The 18,127-nt window shown below is 39.4% G+C and overlaps 1 protein-coding gene across 4 annotated transcripts in view; it reads right to left on the bottom strand.

Moving 5' to 3' along the window:
- RUBCN (rubicon autophagy regulator) overlaps positions 1–17,791 on the bottom strand; it is a 50,173-nt gene extending 32,382 nt beyond the window's left edge. For 3 of the 4 annotated variants that reach the window (XM_061166950.1, XM_061166949.1, XM_061166952.1), the window contains exons 1-2: positions 17,543–17,791; positions 4,649–4,802 (exon numbers count right to left, since the gene is read on the bottom strand). In XM_061166950.1, the coding sequence (XP_061022933.1) occupies positions 4,649–4,802; positions 17,543–17,607 (219 nt within the window). In that variant the 5' untranslated portion in view covers positions 17,608–17,791. The remainder of the gene's footprint in view (positions 1–4,648; positions 4,803–17,542) is intronic. The other variant, XM_061166951.1, reaches the window with a different exon arrangement.
- Positions 17,792–18,127: the final 336 nt, after the last annotated feature.

The following is an 18,127-nucleotide window of genomic DNA, read 5'->3' on the forward strand; positions in this document are numbered from 1 at the left end:
GACTTCCCTGGTGGTCCAATGGTTAAGACTCCATGATCCCAAAGCAGGAGGCACAGGTTTGATCCCTGGTCAGAGAACTAAGATCCCACATGCCGCAGAGTATAGCCAAATATATACATACACATACACAAGAGGTCTTTTTTGTTATTGTTGTTATTTTTAAATTGGGACATCTATATCGACAACTACAGGCTTCTTCTTAGTGGTGGAAAAGGGGGGATCTTTGCACTTATAGTCAGCTCAGAAATCTCGGGGGTTAAGCATCTCCATATTTCCAAGCAGCAGAAAAGGGGTTATCAAACACACTGTGCCTTGTGGAAAGACTAAAAGGTAGTCCAGATGCAGATGTCAAGGAAAATGAGATCCCTTGAAGAATAGGGTTATGATGTTACAGCTTCCTAAGGCCCTGAGTGATTAAAAAAAAACACAGTTCACATTCCATAACACATCCCTAGGAAAGCACAAAAGAGATATGCCCAGCGTGAATCATTGTATCCCTTCCCCCTCCAAGGGCACAACACCCAGAATAGCTTCCTGATGACACAGCAGCTAGAAGCCTTTGAAAGCCTTAATCTTTAGGGAGGAAATGAGAGGGAAAAAACAAGTCCTTGACACAGACTTTAATTTTTAGATCTTTACAAGGCAGAACAGAGCAGCGGTGAAGGTGGTAAGGCTCTTTTGTATTTAATTCTTCTCACTTGAGCCTGTAGTTGCTGAATGTATGTGTATGATAGAGCTGCCTGGTTTGCCCTGCTTCCACTGACTAACACTATTGCTATTTTGTAGGTGACCATACACTATAATAGTGTTCATTCTGGTGACCAAGTGCCTTCACAGATCTTATTACTTATTCATAACAATAACATTGTGTTGCATTTACCAAGCATCTTTCACTCAGGAATTTCACTTCACTATTTCATCATTACACATTTTCTCTTTCTGGCACAGATGGTAAAACTGTCTTGTGATTACAGCAAAATGATTACTCCAGATGATGATGCAAAATTAGTAACAGACCCAAGAAAAGAACTTTTTTACTATCAAGATGCAAGTATGTGAACCACTAAATGATGGTGCCTCTAATCTGGTAGGTCCTCAGTCTGGGAAATCTGTATTGGGTTTCTATAAAACCTGTTGGTGCAGTTCCCAACTCTGGCTTTGGGAGACTGAGGAGGTGGCAATGCCACAGACTAGTATTTTAAAGATCAGGAGGAAAGGCAATCTTATGAGAGAAGATAAGTTTGTTTTGGGTCATGCTGTGCTTGGCCTGTAGGACAGTGAGCCAGATGATAATGTACAGCAGATAGGTAGTCTTGTGGATCTAAAATTCAGCAGAGAGGTCTGAGCTGGGGATTGTTAGTGTACAGGTGATAGTTAAAACAATGCAAGTGAATGAGACTGTTTCAGGAAAATGTACAAAGTAAGAGGAGATAAGGACGTAGGACTGGACTCTATTAAAAACTAAAGTAACGCTCAAAATTCTCCAAGCCAGGCTTCAACAGTACGTGAACTGTGAACTTCCAGATGTTCAAGCTGGTTTTAGAAAAGGCAGAGGAACCAGAGATCAAATTGCCAACATCCACTGGATTATCAAAAAAGCAAGAGAGTTCCAGAAAAACATCTACTTCCACTGTATTAACTACGCCAAAGCCTTTGACTGTGTGGATCACAATAAACTGTGAAAATTCTTAAAGAGATAGGAATACCAGACCACCTGACCTACCTCCTAAGAAATCTGTATGTAGGTCAAGAAGCAACAGTTAGAACTGGACATGGAAAAACAGACTGGTTCCAAATCGGGAAAGGAGTACATCAAGGCTGTATATTGTCACCCTGCTTATTTAACTTCTATGCAGAGTGCATCATGGGAAATGCTGGGGTGGATGAAGCAAAGCTGGAATCAGGATTGTTGGGAGAAATATCAATAACCTCAGATATGCAGATGACACCACCCTTATGGCAGAAAGCAAAGAACTAAAGAGCCTCCTAATGAAAGTGAAAGAAGAGAGTGAAAAAGTTGCCTTAAAACTCAACATTCAGAAAACTAAGATCATGGCATCCAGTCCCATCAGTTCACGGCAAATAGATGGGGAAACAATAGAAACAGTGACAGACTTTATTTTGGGAGGCTCCAAAATCACTGAAGATGGTGACTGCAGCCATGAAATTAAAAGATGCTTGCTCCTAGGAAGAAAAGCTATGACCAACCTAGACAGCATATTAAAAAGCAGAAACATTACTTTGCCAACAAAGGTCCGTCTAGTCAAAGCTATGGTTTTTCCAGTAGTCATGTATGGATGTGAGAGTTAGACTAAAAAGAAAGCTGAATGCCAAAGAATTGATGCTTTTGATCTGTGGTGTTGGAGAAAACTCTTGAAGAGTCTCTTGGACTGCAAGGAGATCCAACCAGTCCATCCTAAAGGAGATCAGGCCTGAGTATTCATTGGAAGGACTGATGCTGAAGCTGAAACTCCAATACTTAGGTCACCTGATGCAAAGAACTGACTCACTGAAAAAGACCCTGATGCTGGAAAAGACTGAAGGTGGGAGGAGAAGGGAACCACAGGGAATGAGATGGCTGGATGGCATCAGTGACTCGATGGACATGAGTTTGAGTAAGCTCTGGGAGTTGGTGATGGACAGGGAAGCCTGGCATGCTGCAGTCCATGGGTTCGCAAAGAGCTGGACACGACTGAGCAACTGAACTGAACTGAAAATCTGAGAGGAAGAAATTCCAGGGAAAGAAACTAAGAAAGAATGGTTGCAGGGGTAGAAGGAGGTCTCTATGAGGAAGATAATAATGCAACATGAGTCAAGGTCTGATGATGTTCAACAGTGAAGAACACAAGACAGTGTTTAGAGGGAAGATGTGCACTGGATTTGGTAACACGAACTTACTTAAACTTCAGTAGCAAGAACAACAGTGGTAAGGGCAGAAGCAAGATTGTGGTGGGTCAAATTATTTGTTCTATAAATTCCAATGTTCATATTTTTTTTCCACAGGACAACATGCAACTTGAAACTTAAAAAAAAAGTGAAAGGAACATTTATTAATTACTTCCTATGTATCAAGAACTGTGTTAGGCCAATTTGTATGCTGTTTCATTTAATCTTTCTATCAAACATTATGACATAAATAATATTATCATCATTTCGACAGATGAGAAAAAACTCAAAAAAGATAACATCACCTAACAGTTAAGACTGACAGATAACTTTTTACACTTTCTAAAGCTTTTTCAGGTATTATCTCATTTAATTCTCACAACAATCCTATGAGGTACATACCAGTGTAACTGCCTCATTTTAGAAATGAAGAAACAGAAGTACTAACAGTCATGTAACTTACTCAGTACCACTGAGTAAGTACCACTGAGTTGAAACTGAGATTAAAATAAGAGCAGTCTAACTCAGAGATCCATAATTATTACTACTGTCATTTTTTTCCCCAAGGACCTGAGCAATTTCAATCCAGGTTCTGTCTGATTCTGAAGATGTTTGTCAGTCTACTATACAATGTCGCATCCAAACTCCTTGAGTGAGGTTTTAATAATGATGACCATTGAGAAGAATTCAGCTCTTTAAAGGATAAAAATTGTCCTCAGGGAGGGGGGATCAGGATGGGGAACACATGTAAATCCATGGCTGATTCATGTCAATGTATGGCAAAAACCACTACAATATTGTAAAATAATTAGCCTCCAACTAATAAAATAAATGGGAAAAAAAAGAAATTGTCCTCAGATCTTCAAAATTCTTTAGAAAGAGGGCCTCACTTTCAGAACTTACTCTGAATAAAGAGAATCTAACCTAGGCCAACTTTTCCAGTGAATTCTGAAACTCAACTAGAAAACTGGTTTAAAGAGTTTGTTTAGAGGTAATACACACTATTTTGGAAGGGAGGGTAGCGCAATAAATCCTATCAACTATGAATATCTTAATACCAATTCATTTTTTCCCAGTGTGACTGCTAGTTGAGAATAAACTCTGATTAAAAAAGAAAGACAAGCCAGGCTCAGAAAAAGCTTTCAGGAAAGAAGACTAGGCCCTGACTAGGGAAGAGCATGAGTGTTTGGGAACACAAATTATGCACATATACATGAGGCCTGATTTTTAAAAAGTGGAGGATCAGATCCAATGACCCACTTGAAAGTTCTACCCAGAACCAAACCTTATTTAAAACACTGCAAATGGAGTAACTGCTATTGAGAATTGAAGCAGAAACCACTGAGATTTAACTCATTTTTAACACTCAAAGCTTATTAGAGTGTTTGAGGATATAAAGAAAAGAAGCTCAACATCAACAAAGTTTATATAGAAAAAAACATAAGCTATAATTAAAAACTATCCTTCACAAGCATCAACCAGTTATCTACAAAATGATGTTCAAAGGATAGTCTAAAAACGACAATATCCTGTAAATATTTCTCAGCTATATCCTAGGATACTCTTAAGAGGAAAACCTTAATGATTTATCACCACATTGTCCTTCTCCTCCTCATTATCATCATATCAGAGTCCTGTTCTCAAGGGCTCACACAGGTAGTTGCCTTCATCTTCTCTCTGCCAACAACTTAATGCAAATGTTTCTTTTCAACAAGGGATCTGGCCAATCTGGCAAAAAAAAGAAAAGAAGCAGTATACATACCTGGTCATGGATGAGCCCATGATAGAGGATGCTCTGCATGTCTCTGCAAAGCCGCTCCAGGCCACCATACTTGGACCAGACATTGGGGCTGTTGGCTGACACTAAACCCTCCACAGTAGTCTTCAAATTACCCAGCAACTGCCAATGCTCCCTCCTGCAAGGCCATCAATTATACCAATGGTTAGTTTCTTTGTTGTACTTGATCATACCATGTCACAGAAAGTCTAAGATAAGAAGCTTCCTGTCCCACATCCTAACATTCTCTCCCCTATTAATTTTTTACTTGGGTGTAAGACCCAATTCTGAGAGGACTGAAGCTGTAAAGAACACTAAGATTTTAAAATTTAAAAAAAAAAAAGCCCTCATATTTACATAGCATATTGTGCTTTGTAAGGTGATCTTCATCTACTATCATTTTATCCTCACACAAGTAGCCCATACCCTGTGTTTCTTGGCTTGTGAGCCATTAAGATCCATTTCTGGGCTTCCCCAGTGGCTGAGTTGGGCAACGACATTATGTGAGCACTATATAAAGAGATGAAGGGCATTTGCTGAAAACCAGAAACCTTTGGCTGAACAAAAAAGTTAAGAAACAACTTTTTATTAACTGTATTTCCAGTACTAAGTATATATATTTGTACACAAATATTATAGATAAGAATAAAAATTGCCCATGATTTTCTAAGATAAAATTGAGGCAAGAATGTCCTAAGCTAGCACTAAACCATGACACGTCCCCCAGTCAATCAACTATTGGCTTATTCTCCTGGATCATTTGAAGTACTTCAATGGAAAAGTCTAAAAATTGCTGCCCTAGATGGTATTCAAGGTTCCTCCCAGATTCCCAGCATTTTCTCAATACAGCTTCTTACCCAATAAAATTCAAAACCAGCTGCAACTGAATAAAAAGAATTGGATGCACAGAATCAAATGGATAAGGAAAACATGAGGAGATGAGGTATCAAACTCCTCCTCTTGGGCCTCCAACTACTACACTATACACTTTACCTAGTTTTTTCATATCTTGTTAGAACACTACTCTTTCCCCTTCAAGGACAGTCCTGGGGATGGTTATAATTTCTTCAAGGGACTTTTACCATAACCATTTTAGTATCATTTAAATAGCTACAAGGGTAGGAGGGTTCTGAATTGAAATCCTTTTTAACTCGATCAGTGCTCAAAACTAACTTCTCATAGATTTTGTACACTTTCTAAGCCATTTTTGAAAAGTGGATGAATAGAGTAATGGCAGACAAAATAAAATGAATGAAGCTAGGTCTGGTACAGAAGTATTATCTAAAAAGGAAAAGCCAGATGGATCTCACTCTGATCTTCTACTCTAGAGCCCTTAAGATCAAGAATTTATTCAAATGGGGAGACACCAGGTTTTTTTAACCTTATGTCATTAAACACTTGAGTCACCAGGCTCCTCTGATCTATTTCTCCCCCACTGAGTTTTACTAAGATATAACTGATATATAACATTATATTAGTTTAAGGCATACAACATAATGATTTGATATATGTATATACTGTGAAATGATTACAATAAGTTCAGTGAACATCTATCGTCTCACGGTTATAACTTTTGTTCCTTGTGATGAGAACTTTTAAGATCTACTCTTTTAGCAAGTTTCAAATATATTACCGCAATACAGAACTGTTAACTATAGTCACCATACTGTATATTATGCCCCTAAAACTGACTTATAACTTTGTATCTTTGGACCATTTCACCCATTTCCCCTACCCCTCATCCTCTGCCTCTAGTAATCAATCTGTTCTCTGTTTCTATGGGCTTTGGATTTTGGGGATTTCACATATAAGTGAGATAATACTTACTTACCATTCTCTGTCTGATTTATTTCACTTAGCATAATGCCCACCACTCATGCTGTTAAAAATGGCTAGATTTCCTTCTGAATAATATTCCTGTGTGTGTGTCTGTGAGTGTGTGGCATTTTCTTTATCAATTGATCTGTCAGTGTTTGTTTCCATGTTAGGAAACATGTTAGTAGGTTGTTTCCATGTCTTGGCTATTTTAAATAATACTGCAATGAAAATGGGGATGCAGATATCTTTAAGAAATAGTGATTTTGTTTCCTTGGGATATATATACTCAGAAGGAGAATTGCTGGATCATATGCCAGTTCTATCTTTAATATCCTGAGGGATCTCCATACAGTTTTTCAGAGTGGTTGCCCCAGTCTATATCCCACCAACAATGCCCTAGGGTCCCTATATCTCGACATCCTCACCAACACTTGTTGTCTCTTGACTTTTAAATGTTAGCCCTTCTAACAGGTGTGAGATGACACTCTGGTTTTGATTTGCATTTCCCTCATGACTGGTCTTGTGGAGCACTTTCTCATGTACCTGTTGGCCATTCCCCTGTTCTATTTCTAAACCAGTTCTGAAAGATATTTCAAGGTAACCAAGATGCACATAGGACTGAGGTGGTCATTAAAAGGCCATTTATTGTTGTACTGTAAGAAACTGCCATCACAGAAGCCAACTGACTGCCAACTTTTGCTTCAGTGATTCTCCATCTCCTATGCTTCCTCAGGGTTAATCTGGCCTGTTCTGACTGACACAATTCCAATAGGTTACAGTCAAGTTGTGCAGGCCTGAGAGCCAGTCTGGTTCCTCAAGTGACTCTGCGTATCTGTGTTCTGATTCATTCTGTATTGATCTTACTAGTTTAACCATCAAAGAACATCATCATAAATCCTGCATGTAGACACTAAGTACCCTAAATCCTAGGGCTTTGATCCCAAAATTTTACAAAGAGCATTGAAACTCTAGAAACCTTGAGCATTCAGATTTATTAACAACTTCTGGATGAACTGAAGAACTTTTCTTCCCCAACATGAAGCTACAGAAGAATGTGACTCTTACTCTAAGATGTACCAAATCATCTATATTTGGTACATGCTCATGTAGAGGTAAAAGTAAACTTTAAAAAAATTTTTATTTACATAATCAGTCTCTTTAGTGTCTTTGCCTTTTTTAGGATCCTTTTTCCTAATGATATTGTTTTCATTTTCAGAGAGTTAAAATACTAAATTCAACTGAAGCCCATACATAGTGGCTGGATTAATCCATTCATATTTGAATCTTAGATGTCAATAGATCACCACGGGAAGTAAAATATTCCTCCTCATCGTTGACCCAGATTGTTAGCAACTGAGGTCAGTCTTTCCTAAGCTAAACCTGTTTGGTAATAATTATTTGAATGGTATCCTACATTCACATGTAACCTCCTCTAGGCACAGGCAAGGACTAGATGAGCCTCAAAGCAGTCCTTTGTAGAGCCACTTCTGCAACTATACAGAGTGGTCTTTTTTTAAAAAAAAAATATTTATTTATTTATTTGGCTGCATCAGGTCTTAGTTGCAGTGTGCAGGGCTTAGTTGCCCCAAGACATGAGGGATCTTAGTTCCCTGAGTTTCCTGCATTCCAAGGGGGATTCTTAACCACTGGACCACCAGGAAAGTCCCACAGAGTGTTCTTCTTTAATCACCATAAATTAAAAGCAAGTCTTTCTAAGCATCTCACCCTATGTCAAGAAAGAACTAGGCCCAAGTGGCAAGGGACAGTATAATCCATCTCTACTTGAATTATTTTTATCAACAAACAGCAAAGCCAACTGCAGAATAAAGTTCTATCTATTTTCTTTTTGGAGGATTTTGATTACATTCTTTGAAAAGTAACAGGAATTACTTAAGCAACTCAGATAAGGATACCCAAGAAAAACCATTTCCCTAAATGCCAACTTAGTCTTAAGCATGCCAAATCACAATTAAAAGTGACACTCAGGTTAAAACAGTAAAGTTATAAATAAATGCCATTTCTTTAAGAAGTGTTATACCATAAAACCAATAGAAAACTAATCACTAAAAATAAGTGAAATCAATAGTAAATAGTGAGTACTGTGCCACTGTAAAATGAGATTCAATGCAAGAAATATATATTGGTATATCTTCTACATTCAGTGCTCTTTTTAGTGGTAAAAAGAAACAGCTTCAACTTATTAGCATATCCCATCTACAGCATGCCAGTCATCTGGATTGGAATGTGGTATCTACCTGAGACCAGAGTTGAAGGTCAGGCTGTCCCAAGTCAGATAATGATGTGATCCCTGAAATTCGAGGAGAGGTATGTGACATCCACGTGTGGGACATCATGAAACCAGTAAACTATATTATTATGAAGAGTTTCCAAAGCTAATGAAAGTATGTAAAAGTATAAAAAGCAGAATGTAAAATTATATTTGTGATCTCAACATACATATACTAAAAGAAATAGTGATATGTTAACAGTGTTTACTTTTGATTACATAAGGGGAATGTAGATAAGAGAGGAGCTATTTCCGCCTTCCATCAGGCTAGCAATTAATGAAAGGTCAATAATATGTACCAAGTTTGCAAACAAGAAGCTGGAAAGTACCATAAAGGATTTTTTAAATACTCAAGTATCAAAGGTATCTTATGCTGACAGACAGTGGTCAGGCAAGCACCTAGGACTTTTAATGCCAGAAAGCATTTCCTGGAAAGAAGTAATGGATTCATTCTTAAAGCAGGGAAAAACATAATTAGGGAAATAAGTATTATAACACTGATGTAGCAAGAAACTACAATGTTTAATTTGCATTTAACTTTCTTCTTATCTGGCTCTATATTTTCTGTTTTTAATTATATAGTATTTAACTTGTAGAGTATGTAGTTAAATATTTATATGATGCTTTTTAAATAAATGCTTATAGAAAAAACATACTTGACTTTATTATACAGCTCTCAGCACTAAGGCACTTAGAAGAATCTAACCACTGGTAGTCCCATCCCTTTAGTGGCTGATAGCAGAATCTCAAAGTCTAGGAGGGAACTTCAATGTCTAGGAATCCTAATGTCTAGAAGGCAAGCTGTGTAACTTTATACTTACTCAACAAATGCTTTACTAATCATACTACATTTTAATGACATCAAATTCCTTTAATGTTAACAATGAGTAGATTAAACAAAAGGAAGGAAAATCCCTTATGTCAGAAACCTAACCACCAATGATATGCAAACTCCTTAGTTCAAAAAATCTCCATCCTGCTCAGTACTTCTCAGTTTGAAGACAGTCTGTCCCACACTCAATTGCAAACATGCTAACCTCATGCCTACTCCCATGACTTTATTCATGGAGACCTTTCCACTTGGAATGATTCTCTTCTTGTCCCAATCAGGGACTAAGGTTCAGCTCTAGTTCAGTCTTTCCCCAAATTTTTTGTTAGAAACTCCACAATACACGCTGTCACTATATCATTCCTCCTAATATTAATCCTTAAAAAAATTATTTACTGGTATATGGTTGATTTCCTTAAGGAAAAGGACCATGTTTTTTCTATTTCTTTTCTATTTCAATACGCAGACAGAAAATGTCTTCAGTGGAAAGAGAATAAGCTTCATAGTCAGGCCAGCCTGAATGTGAATCCTAGCTCTGCACAAACCAGCTGTGCAAGTCACTAAACTCCTTAAGTTTCAGTTCCCTTATCTGTAAAACAGATAGAACAGCTGATTAATAAAGGATAATCTACAGAAAGTACCACCGTCAAACAGGTAATAGTAGAATTACTTTCCTTTTCCTTTGAACTTCCATTGCATAAATCTAATGTTAATGTTCAGCTGCTAAGTGGTGTCCAACTTTTTGCGACCCCCATGGACTGAAACATGCCAGGTTTCCCTGTCCTTCACTATCTCCTGGAGTTTGCTCAAACTCATGTCCACTGATGCCATCCAACCATCTCATCCTCTGTCGTTCCCCTTCTCCTCCTGCCTTCAATCTTTCCCAGCATCAGGGTCTTTTCAAATGAGTCAGTTCTTCACATCAGGTGGCCAAATTACTGGAGTTTCAGCTTCAGGATCAGTCCTTCCAATGAATATTCAGGACTGATTTCCTTTAGGATTGACTGGTTGGATCTCCTTGCAGTCCAAGGGACTCTCAAGAGTCTTCTCTAACACCACAGTTCAAAAGCATCAATTCTTTGGTGCTCAGCTTTCCTTATAGTCCAACTCTCACATTCATACGTGACTACTGGAAAAAACCATAGCTTTGACTAGATGGACCTTTGTTGGCAAGGTAATGTCTCTGCTTTTTAATATGCTGTCTAGGTTGGTCACAGTTTTTCTTCCAAGGAGCAAGCATCTTTTAATTTCATGGCTGCAGTCACCATCTGCAGTGATTTTGGAGCCCTCCAAAATAAAGTCTCTCACTGTTTCCATTGTTCCTCCATCTATTTGCCACAATAAGCGTTCTTAGCATAAATCTAATAAACCCAATTTTTTAAATCAGAAGGGGTACCTAGTATAAACCTTTCTTACCCATTCTGCTTCAGAGAAAATTTTGGGATTGGACAGTTTGTGACATAATTAGAACTAGTTACAGTGCTCAATGTCCAAAGAATATCTTAACTGCATTTAAACCAGGGTCAAATCGCTTCTTAGCACAGATTCCAAAGCCCTTTTTATGTTCATGGTGCTTTCACTGAAGCAAGATAGCCAGAAAGACTTCCTCAATATTGGATGATCTTGTATACAGGAGACTCAAATCTGCTTACTGAATAGAATGAAAGACAACAGAGTTTATTTTGTGAGTCACATAAGAAAGCCAAACTCACTACCTTACAGTTACATCTTAGGTTGTCTGAGGAGAAGAGTGCTTTACAAGTAAGATACACCAGTGCATACACCAGCACTCCAATAGCAAAAGCAAAGGAGGAAAGATACTGCCTCAGTCACCTCAGTTTTAGGGAGTTTTAAAGTAAAAGATAACCATCATTAGAACTAAAACTGGTGCTTCCAAGGGGGCATTAATGGTAAAGAACCCAACTGCCAACTCGAGAGACGCAAGAGTCTCTCTTTCGTCTCTCTTGACCCCTGGATCAGGAAGATCCCCTGGAGTAGGAAATGGCACTTTACTCCAGTATTCTTACCAGGAAAATTCCATGGACAGAGGAGCCTGGTGGGCTAAAGTTCATGGGGTTGCAAAGAGTAAACACAACTGAGCATGAGCATGAGAACTAAAACTAAACTATTTCAAAAATTGCTAAGGAAAGAAAACAGCAGGAGAACATTATAAAAGTCAGTTTTGAAAAATGACAGAATTAAGACTCAAGATGAGATAAAAATAAGTATCAATGGAATAAACTCAACTATTTCAAATAAAACAGCCAATCAAACAAAAAAGTAGGAGGAAACTATATTAATATCTAGGTTGAATTCAAGGCAAGAATATTTGAAAAGACAAAGAAGGAATAACAAAGATACAGCTCTCATCAGTTCTTATGTATCTAATAACATGGCCTCAAAACATATCAAGCAAAACAACACACACACAAAACAAAAACTGCAGAAAAGAAAAAGAAACATGGAAATAGAAAAGAAAAAACAATGGTAATGGGAGATCATGAAAACTAAAAGTAAAAAAGTGATTAGAAGTGCTGAATAATCTATGATTAATAAAGTTGTTCTATTACATCTGGAAAACTACATCCTGAGGAACACTTTTTTAAAGGACATACAGAACAGTCACAGAAACTGGCCTTGTACTAAGGTACACACAAAAAAAGTCAACAGATTCTCAAGACGTAGTATAAATATATTCTCTGATTAGAAAACAATAAAACATTGAACAAACAACAAAAGTAGAATAAATTGGGGGGGGGGACCTTCGGAAAATTTAAAACTCTCAAAGGACTCTCTAGGAGGTTAGGAGGCAAAAATAAAATCATAATCTTGAAGTGATTGAAGAGGTGAAGGTGGTGACCAGGGATGGCATTATGACTCTTACTGCTTTTTTCTCAAAAGTATCTTATGATAAAAAGTTTCTCTCCTCCAAATCAACTGTAGGTTATACTACAACTGATCCTTGGATCACAAGTGATCCTGATCCAAAGGAACTAAAAACATGTAAGCATGCTGCAGTTCATTCCTGAAAAAATGCAGATTTAAATCCACAGCAGCATTGTTCAGCTGAACTCTCTGTGTTGCTGAAAATGTTCTGTATCTGCGCTGTCCCGTATGGCAGCCACTAGCCACTGTGGCCATTAAGCACTTGAAGTCTGTGCAGTGTGACTAAAAAACCAAAATTTTAAATGTTTATTTAATTTTAACTAATTTAGACATAAATCACCTCAGTGACTATCATGTTGGACAGAGCTGGTCTATAAACACCAAGGTAGGTTGTATATGAAGGAAAGATTACAAAACAAAATAAAAAACAGAAAAAAACTCCATTTATGGAAGAAGTGATAAAGTAGCTATAAAAAGCAGAAACAGCTGTGGGGATAGTAGATACTGAGAAAAGCTTCAGCTTATGGTCCCTGCTGTCAGCTGATACATCTCCTGCTCCTGGGTTCTGACAATAGAATTTTCCCCCAAAGCTTCAGAGTTATGTTTCTGTGGGGCGGAGGTGTGTACAAATAATTGGACTAGCAGTGTGGACTGCCCACAAATCATGTGATCCACTTGCTTAACCATCAGTGCTATATAAACTTTCAGAGCATGGTCAAAGGAAAAATGGAAAGAAAGGGAAGAAATAGAAAATGAAAATTAACGTGAAAACGTGAAAAATGAATAAAGAGGAAGGGGAAAAAAAAGAGGCCCTTTCAATAGCAACAATACCAATAACACCTGCCCGACCATAAGAAGCATGACCGAATTGTTACTGTTTTCATTCCTTGTGCAAATATTCAATGAATACCAATTATATGCCAGGCACTGTGCTAGGCACCAGGCTTATGATAGTTAAAGAAGGAGAGTCCTCAGCTCTCAGGGTATTCAGAGTGCAATCAGGGAAATAGGCACTCATTAAAAAAAAAAAAAATTCTATGTAGTGAGAAGTACTGTAATAAGAGAAACGGAACAGGTCAGGTCAACGATGCCTTCTAAAGAAGCATTATTTAAAGGATGACTAAGAGCTCTCCAGGCAAAGGAAGAGGTAATGCAGGGGATGTAGAGGAGCAGGAATCAGAATGGTGAGGAAGGAGATGTAAGAGTGAGTGAATATCATAGTTTTGTAACTGGAAACTTCATATTGAATACCAGAAAAAATTTTGACTTTCTATTTTCAGTGAGGAATCACTTAACATTTCTGAGCAAAATACTAAAGGAACTCTGCTTCTGGAAAAATTATGTTGGTAGCAATATGGAGGCCATCCGGAATGGAGGGACTGGGTTCAGATTGGGAGCTTAGTCAGGAGGCTACTGGGAGAATCCACAATGAGAAATAATAAAGGTCTTATTTTGTTTACATCTGCCCAGAATTCATGCCTCTTTCTTTTGGTATCAGAATACTGATTTTTCACAGGGAAATCATTCCTCTGGCACTTGACCCGGTCCATGAAGTACCAGGAAAGGATCACCCTATGCCAGGATCCAAGGTTGAGCATATAACTTAGGCCTGATGGAGCAACATATTTCATACCCTGATTACAAGAACAGTAACATTAAAAAAAAAAACAAAAACAGTAACATAAGTCAGTCCAAAAATTTTCACTTTTGCTATACCTATTTGCATTGCTCTTTTCCTTCTTTTTGGATGGATTGTTAAACTTGAAGTTGCCAAGGGTTATCCTGTAGAAAAAACTGCTGAGAATGAAGCCGACACATCAGAAAAAACAGCACACAGACAGGGACAAATTTTTGTTTAAGCACCTACATTTGGCCATTCCTAAAACAATATAAGCCAATATATTTGGAAATGGAGGGGAAAAAAGCTTCAGGAGAAAAATCAGAAACAGAACTCACTGGACCTAGGGACTACTTGGATATGGCAAATGAAGGAGAGGGAAGTATCAAATTTCACTTAGGTTTCTGGCTTGGCTGACTGAATGGAAAACCCTATTAACTGAGACAGAGGACAGAGGAGGAACAGGTTTTGGTCAATGAAATGAGCTCAGTCTGGAGATACTAAAAAGTATCTTACTACTTGAATTCTGACTATCTGAATCACTAAACTGGGAAAACTTTGTAAGTGGTTGCATTCCAAGATCAGAAGGAGATGGTATAGTCCAAGTCAGCTGAGGGTAACACAACAATGATAGAAGAACCATTCCTATTACGGTTCAGTAGTTTCACCAGACACCCTCCAAACAATTGGTATTTAGGAAAGTCTAGGAAAAGTGAAGTGTCATCCCCAAGCACTAAAGCATTTTTCTAGTGATTACTAGCTAGATGGAAAGCAATAGGGGAATCTATGACATTCCACTCCAAGGATGAAGTTAAAAGCTGGGCCAAGTGACTTCCCTGGTGGTCCAGTGGTTAAGAATTCACCTTGCAATGCAGGGGACTTGAGTTCTGTTCCTGGTTGGGGAACTAAGATCCCACATGCCACCAAGCAACTAAGCTTGTGCGCTGCAACTGCTGAGCCCAGATGCCACAACTAGACAGCCTGTGCATCACAAGGAAAGATCCCACATGCCATAACTAAGATCGGAGGCAGTCAAATAAATAAATAATAAAAAAAAAAATTCTGGGCCAACACCCCAGTCCCCAGTTTGTTCAATTTGGATAGAGAAACCATAGGAGGAAGCACAAGCAATAATATCATTGCAAACAGCAACTGGAAGAGCACACACTCATCTTATTTCAAGAAAACTGGGGAGGGGAAGGAAGTAGACATTTTCTGCATTCAGTATATATCAGTACTCTCTGAGGAGCTTTTTGCACATTACCTTACTGAATCCTCACCAGTCAGAAAGGCATCATTCTTCCCATTCAGGCTGGATAAGTCAAGTTAAGCAGTAGAGCTAGAATTCAAATGCAGCTCTACCTGGCTATAAAGCTTATGCACATTTCACCCCATCAACTGCTTTCAGAATATAATTTTATTTTATCTTTCATATACTAAAAAAAAAAAATGATGCCATCTCATCAAGAAGATGTCTTCTGAACTGGGTGTTTTATTGGCCAAAGAAAGGTCAGGTTTGCAGTGACCCAGCCACAGTGCCTCGATTCTCAGGCACAAATCATGTATTTTATTTACCATTTGACTACCCAGAACTAAAGAGGCCATCGGCGCCACAAAGTCCCGTTAAATATATTATTCTAAGTTAACTAGTCACCAACAGAGAGTAGGCTATGTTAACATTAAGAGTGATTTCGTGGGGATAATCCCACTGCTGAAATTAAGTTTTGACTAAAGTTCCTTGGTAAAGAAGCAAGTATGGAAAGAATAATAGAAAAAGATACCTGCAAAGGAGAAGCCTTAGGAACGTTAACGACAGGCAAAGAATGCTACAAAATTTATTACCTTATACATTTCTTTGTCCCAGCATATTAGCACAGCGAGAGGTAGCATAGCATAGATATTAGAAGTAGAGCCTGCCTGAATCCCAGTTCCACCAAGGATTTACTGTATGACCTTGGCAAATTATTTATCCTGTCTATGTCTTAGCTTCCTCACCTGTCAAATGGTGATAATATAGTACCTATCTCACCCAGCTGTTATGAAGATTTAATAACCCTTGTAAGGCTCTTAAACAATGCCTGGCATATAGTAAATAAGTATTTGTTAAATACATTAAATAAATAAATAACTCAGCTGGGAGGAAATCTGAATTTCAAACCTAGCCTCTTCCACATGAACTGGTAGAGGAAAATAAAAATAATCCTAAAATTTGTTTAGAAAGTATATAGGACTTTTTACAAGAAGCATTTCACAGACATCTGGAGGAAGAATAAAGAGCCAAATATACATAAGCAGAAACTGAAACATGGAAAAGGGAAGTAGGCTCTTCAGTTTCACTGAACACATCATTCACAGATCTCACAGTAACCCCAAGTCCTGTCATCCTACGTTTTGTACAGCAGGCCACAGGCTAACTGCGCACGTAGAAGAGGAGTCACACTTTAAAACAGCCAGGTCTTCACCCATGTACGAAATCTCATTAATTTTCCCCTGTTGATATTTTTTCAGAGGTAAATATTCCAGTCTTTGGATTCTAGCTGCTCCGGAGACTCTAACTACATCTGAATGTTTTTAAAAGTCAAAAAGGACTTCTTTAAGCCACATTCCTGCTCTATCCTGTCCATTCCAGATTCTTAAGAGGTTAAGACCAGAGTTATTAATGAAGCAACACCTACACAGAAGTACAGCTGGAGTCCAAGCCAACATTCAGCTTTTCTAACTTCTAGAAGGTATGAACTCGATAGCAGTTTCATATAAATAAACGGGAAATCGCTCAGCTTCCATGTGGGTAAGGAGTGACGCGTTTAAATACAGGGAGGTCCTGTCACTGTCTGACAGGGATCCAGCATTGACAAAGGGCACACACGCAATTGCTAGTCTCATTAGCAAGCCCTCACTCCCATTCCACTGCCTTTACAATCGCCCACTTTCATCCACAGGCCCTCCTTCACGCCTTCTTCCTCACACCCATTTTGCCTAAGCTTCTCTCCAGGCCACTCAAAATGCCTAACCTTTGCTCCCATAAATTCTTACTTCAACCTTCTTAATACTGACCTGAACTGCTGTCACCGCAAGTTTCAGTCGGGGCACCCACCTGTCCCCTACTGCTATCTACAGACTCTGGCCTATGAAATCTCACCGCAGCACCTCTCAATGTCCACCTCCTCCCCAGCAGCAGCTTTGGGTCTGAATTTTACCCACTACTGCACGCCCTCCACCGCCCCCCGCCCTCAACAGACCCTATCCTCCCTCCTTCTCTCTCACTAAGCCCGTTCCCTCGGTCCGCCCTATCTAACCTCCCCGTCTCTCCTTTCAGAATTTCTTCCCAAACAAGTCGCCCACAACAGTAGTCCTCCTGTCTGTTTTCTCGTGCTCTGTGAGCCTTCCCCAGCCTCTCCCGGCTTCAGCGCATCCGTCCGCGCGCGACCTTCCCCAGCCCACCTGCTCTCCTCCGGCAAGCCCTCCTCGCAGCGGCCAAGCTCCATTCCCGCGCCCTCTGGCCGCATCCGGGGCTGCGACGTCGCCTCTTAAGAGAGGCGTCCCGGTCGCTTCGCCCCTCAGGGCTCCCAGAGCTCCTCGGGAATTAAGGAGGCACCCACGGCGGGTGGGCTCAGAGTGATGCACTACGGCCGGGTGACGGCAGCTGCATTGATTGCTGCCTCAGCTGCGGTTTCTAGCCCTGCCACCCACTACTTCCGGCTCTGTGAACTACAACTCCCAGCAAGCACTTCGAAGGCCCAGCCGCTACCGGCATGCACCGCCCTATCCAATCCGAAGCTGCGCTCGCCGCGGACTTCAGACCCTGGCTCCTAGCTTTGCCTAGTGCACCTCACGGGCAGTAGGAGCCTGAAACGTAAACCTGCACTAGTCTCCAGAATTCCTACTGGAGTGGACTCTTAAACACGCCTGTCACACTTCACCCTTGGGGCCAAACTCGGTGGGAGGTCTAGACTCGAAAATAACGCTGGACTTAATCCACGAAGGGTTAACCCCACTTCAGCCTAGGCAGGTTTAACATCTGTTGGT

Source organism: Dama dama, chromosome 19 (assembly GCF_033118175.1).
Source record: "Dama dama isolate Ldn47 chromosome 19, ASM3311817v1, whole genome shotgun sequence".
Lineage (NCBI taxonomy): Eukaryota > Metazoa > Chordata > Mammalia > Artiodactyla > Cervidae > Dama > Dama dama.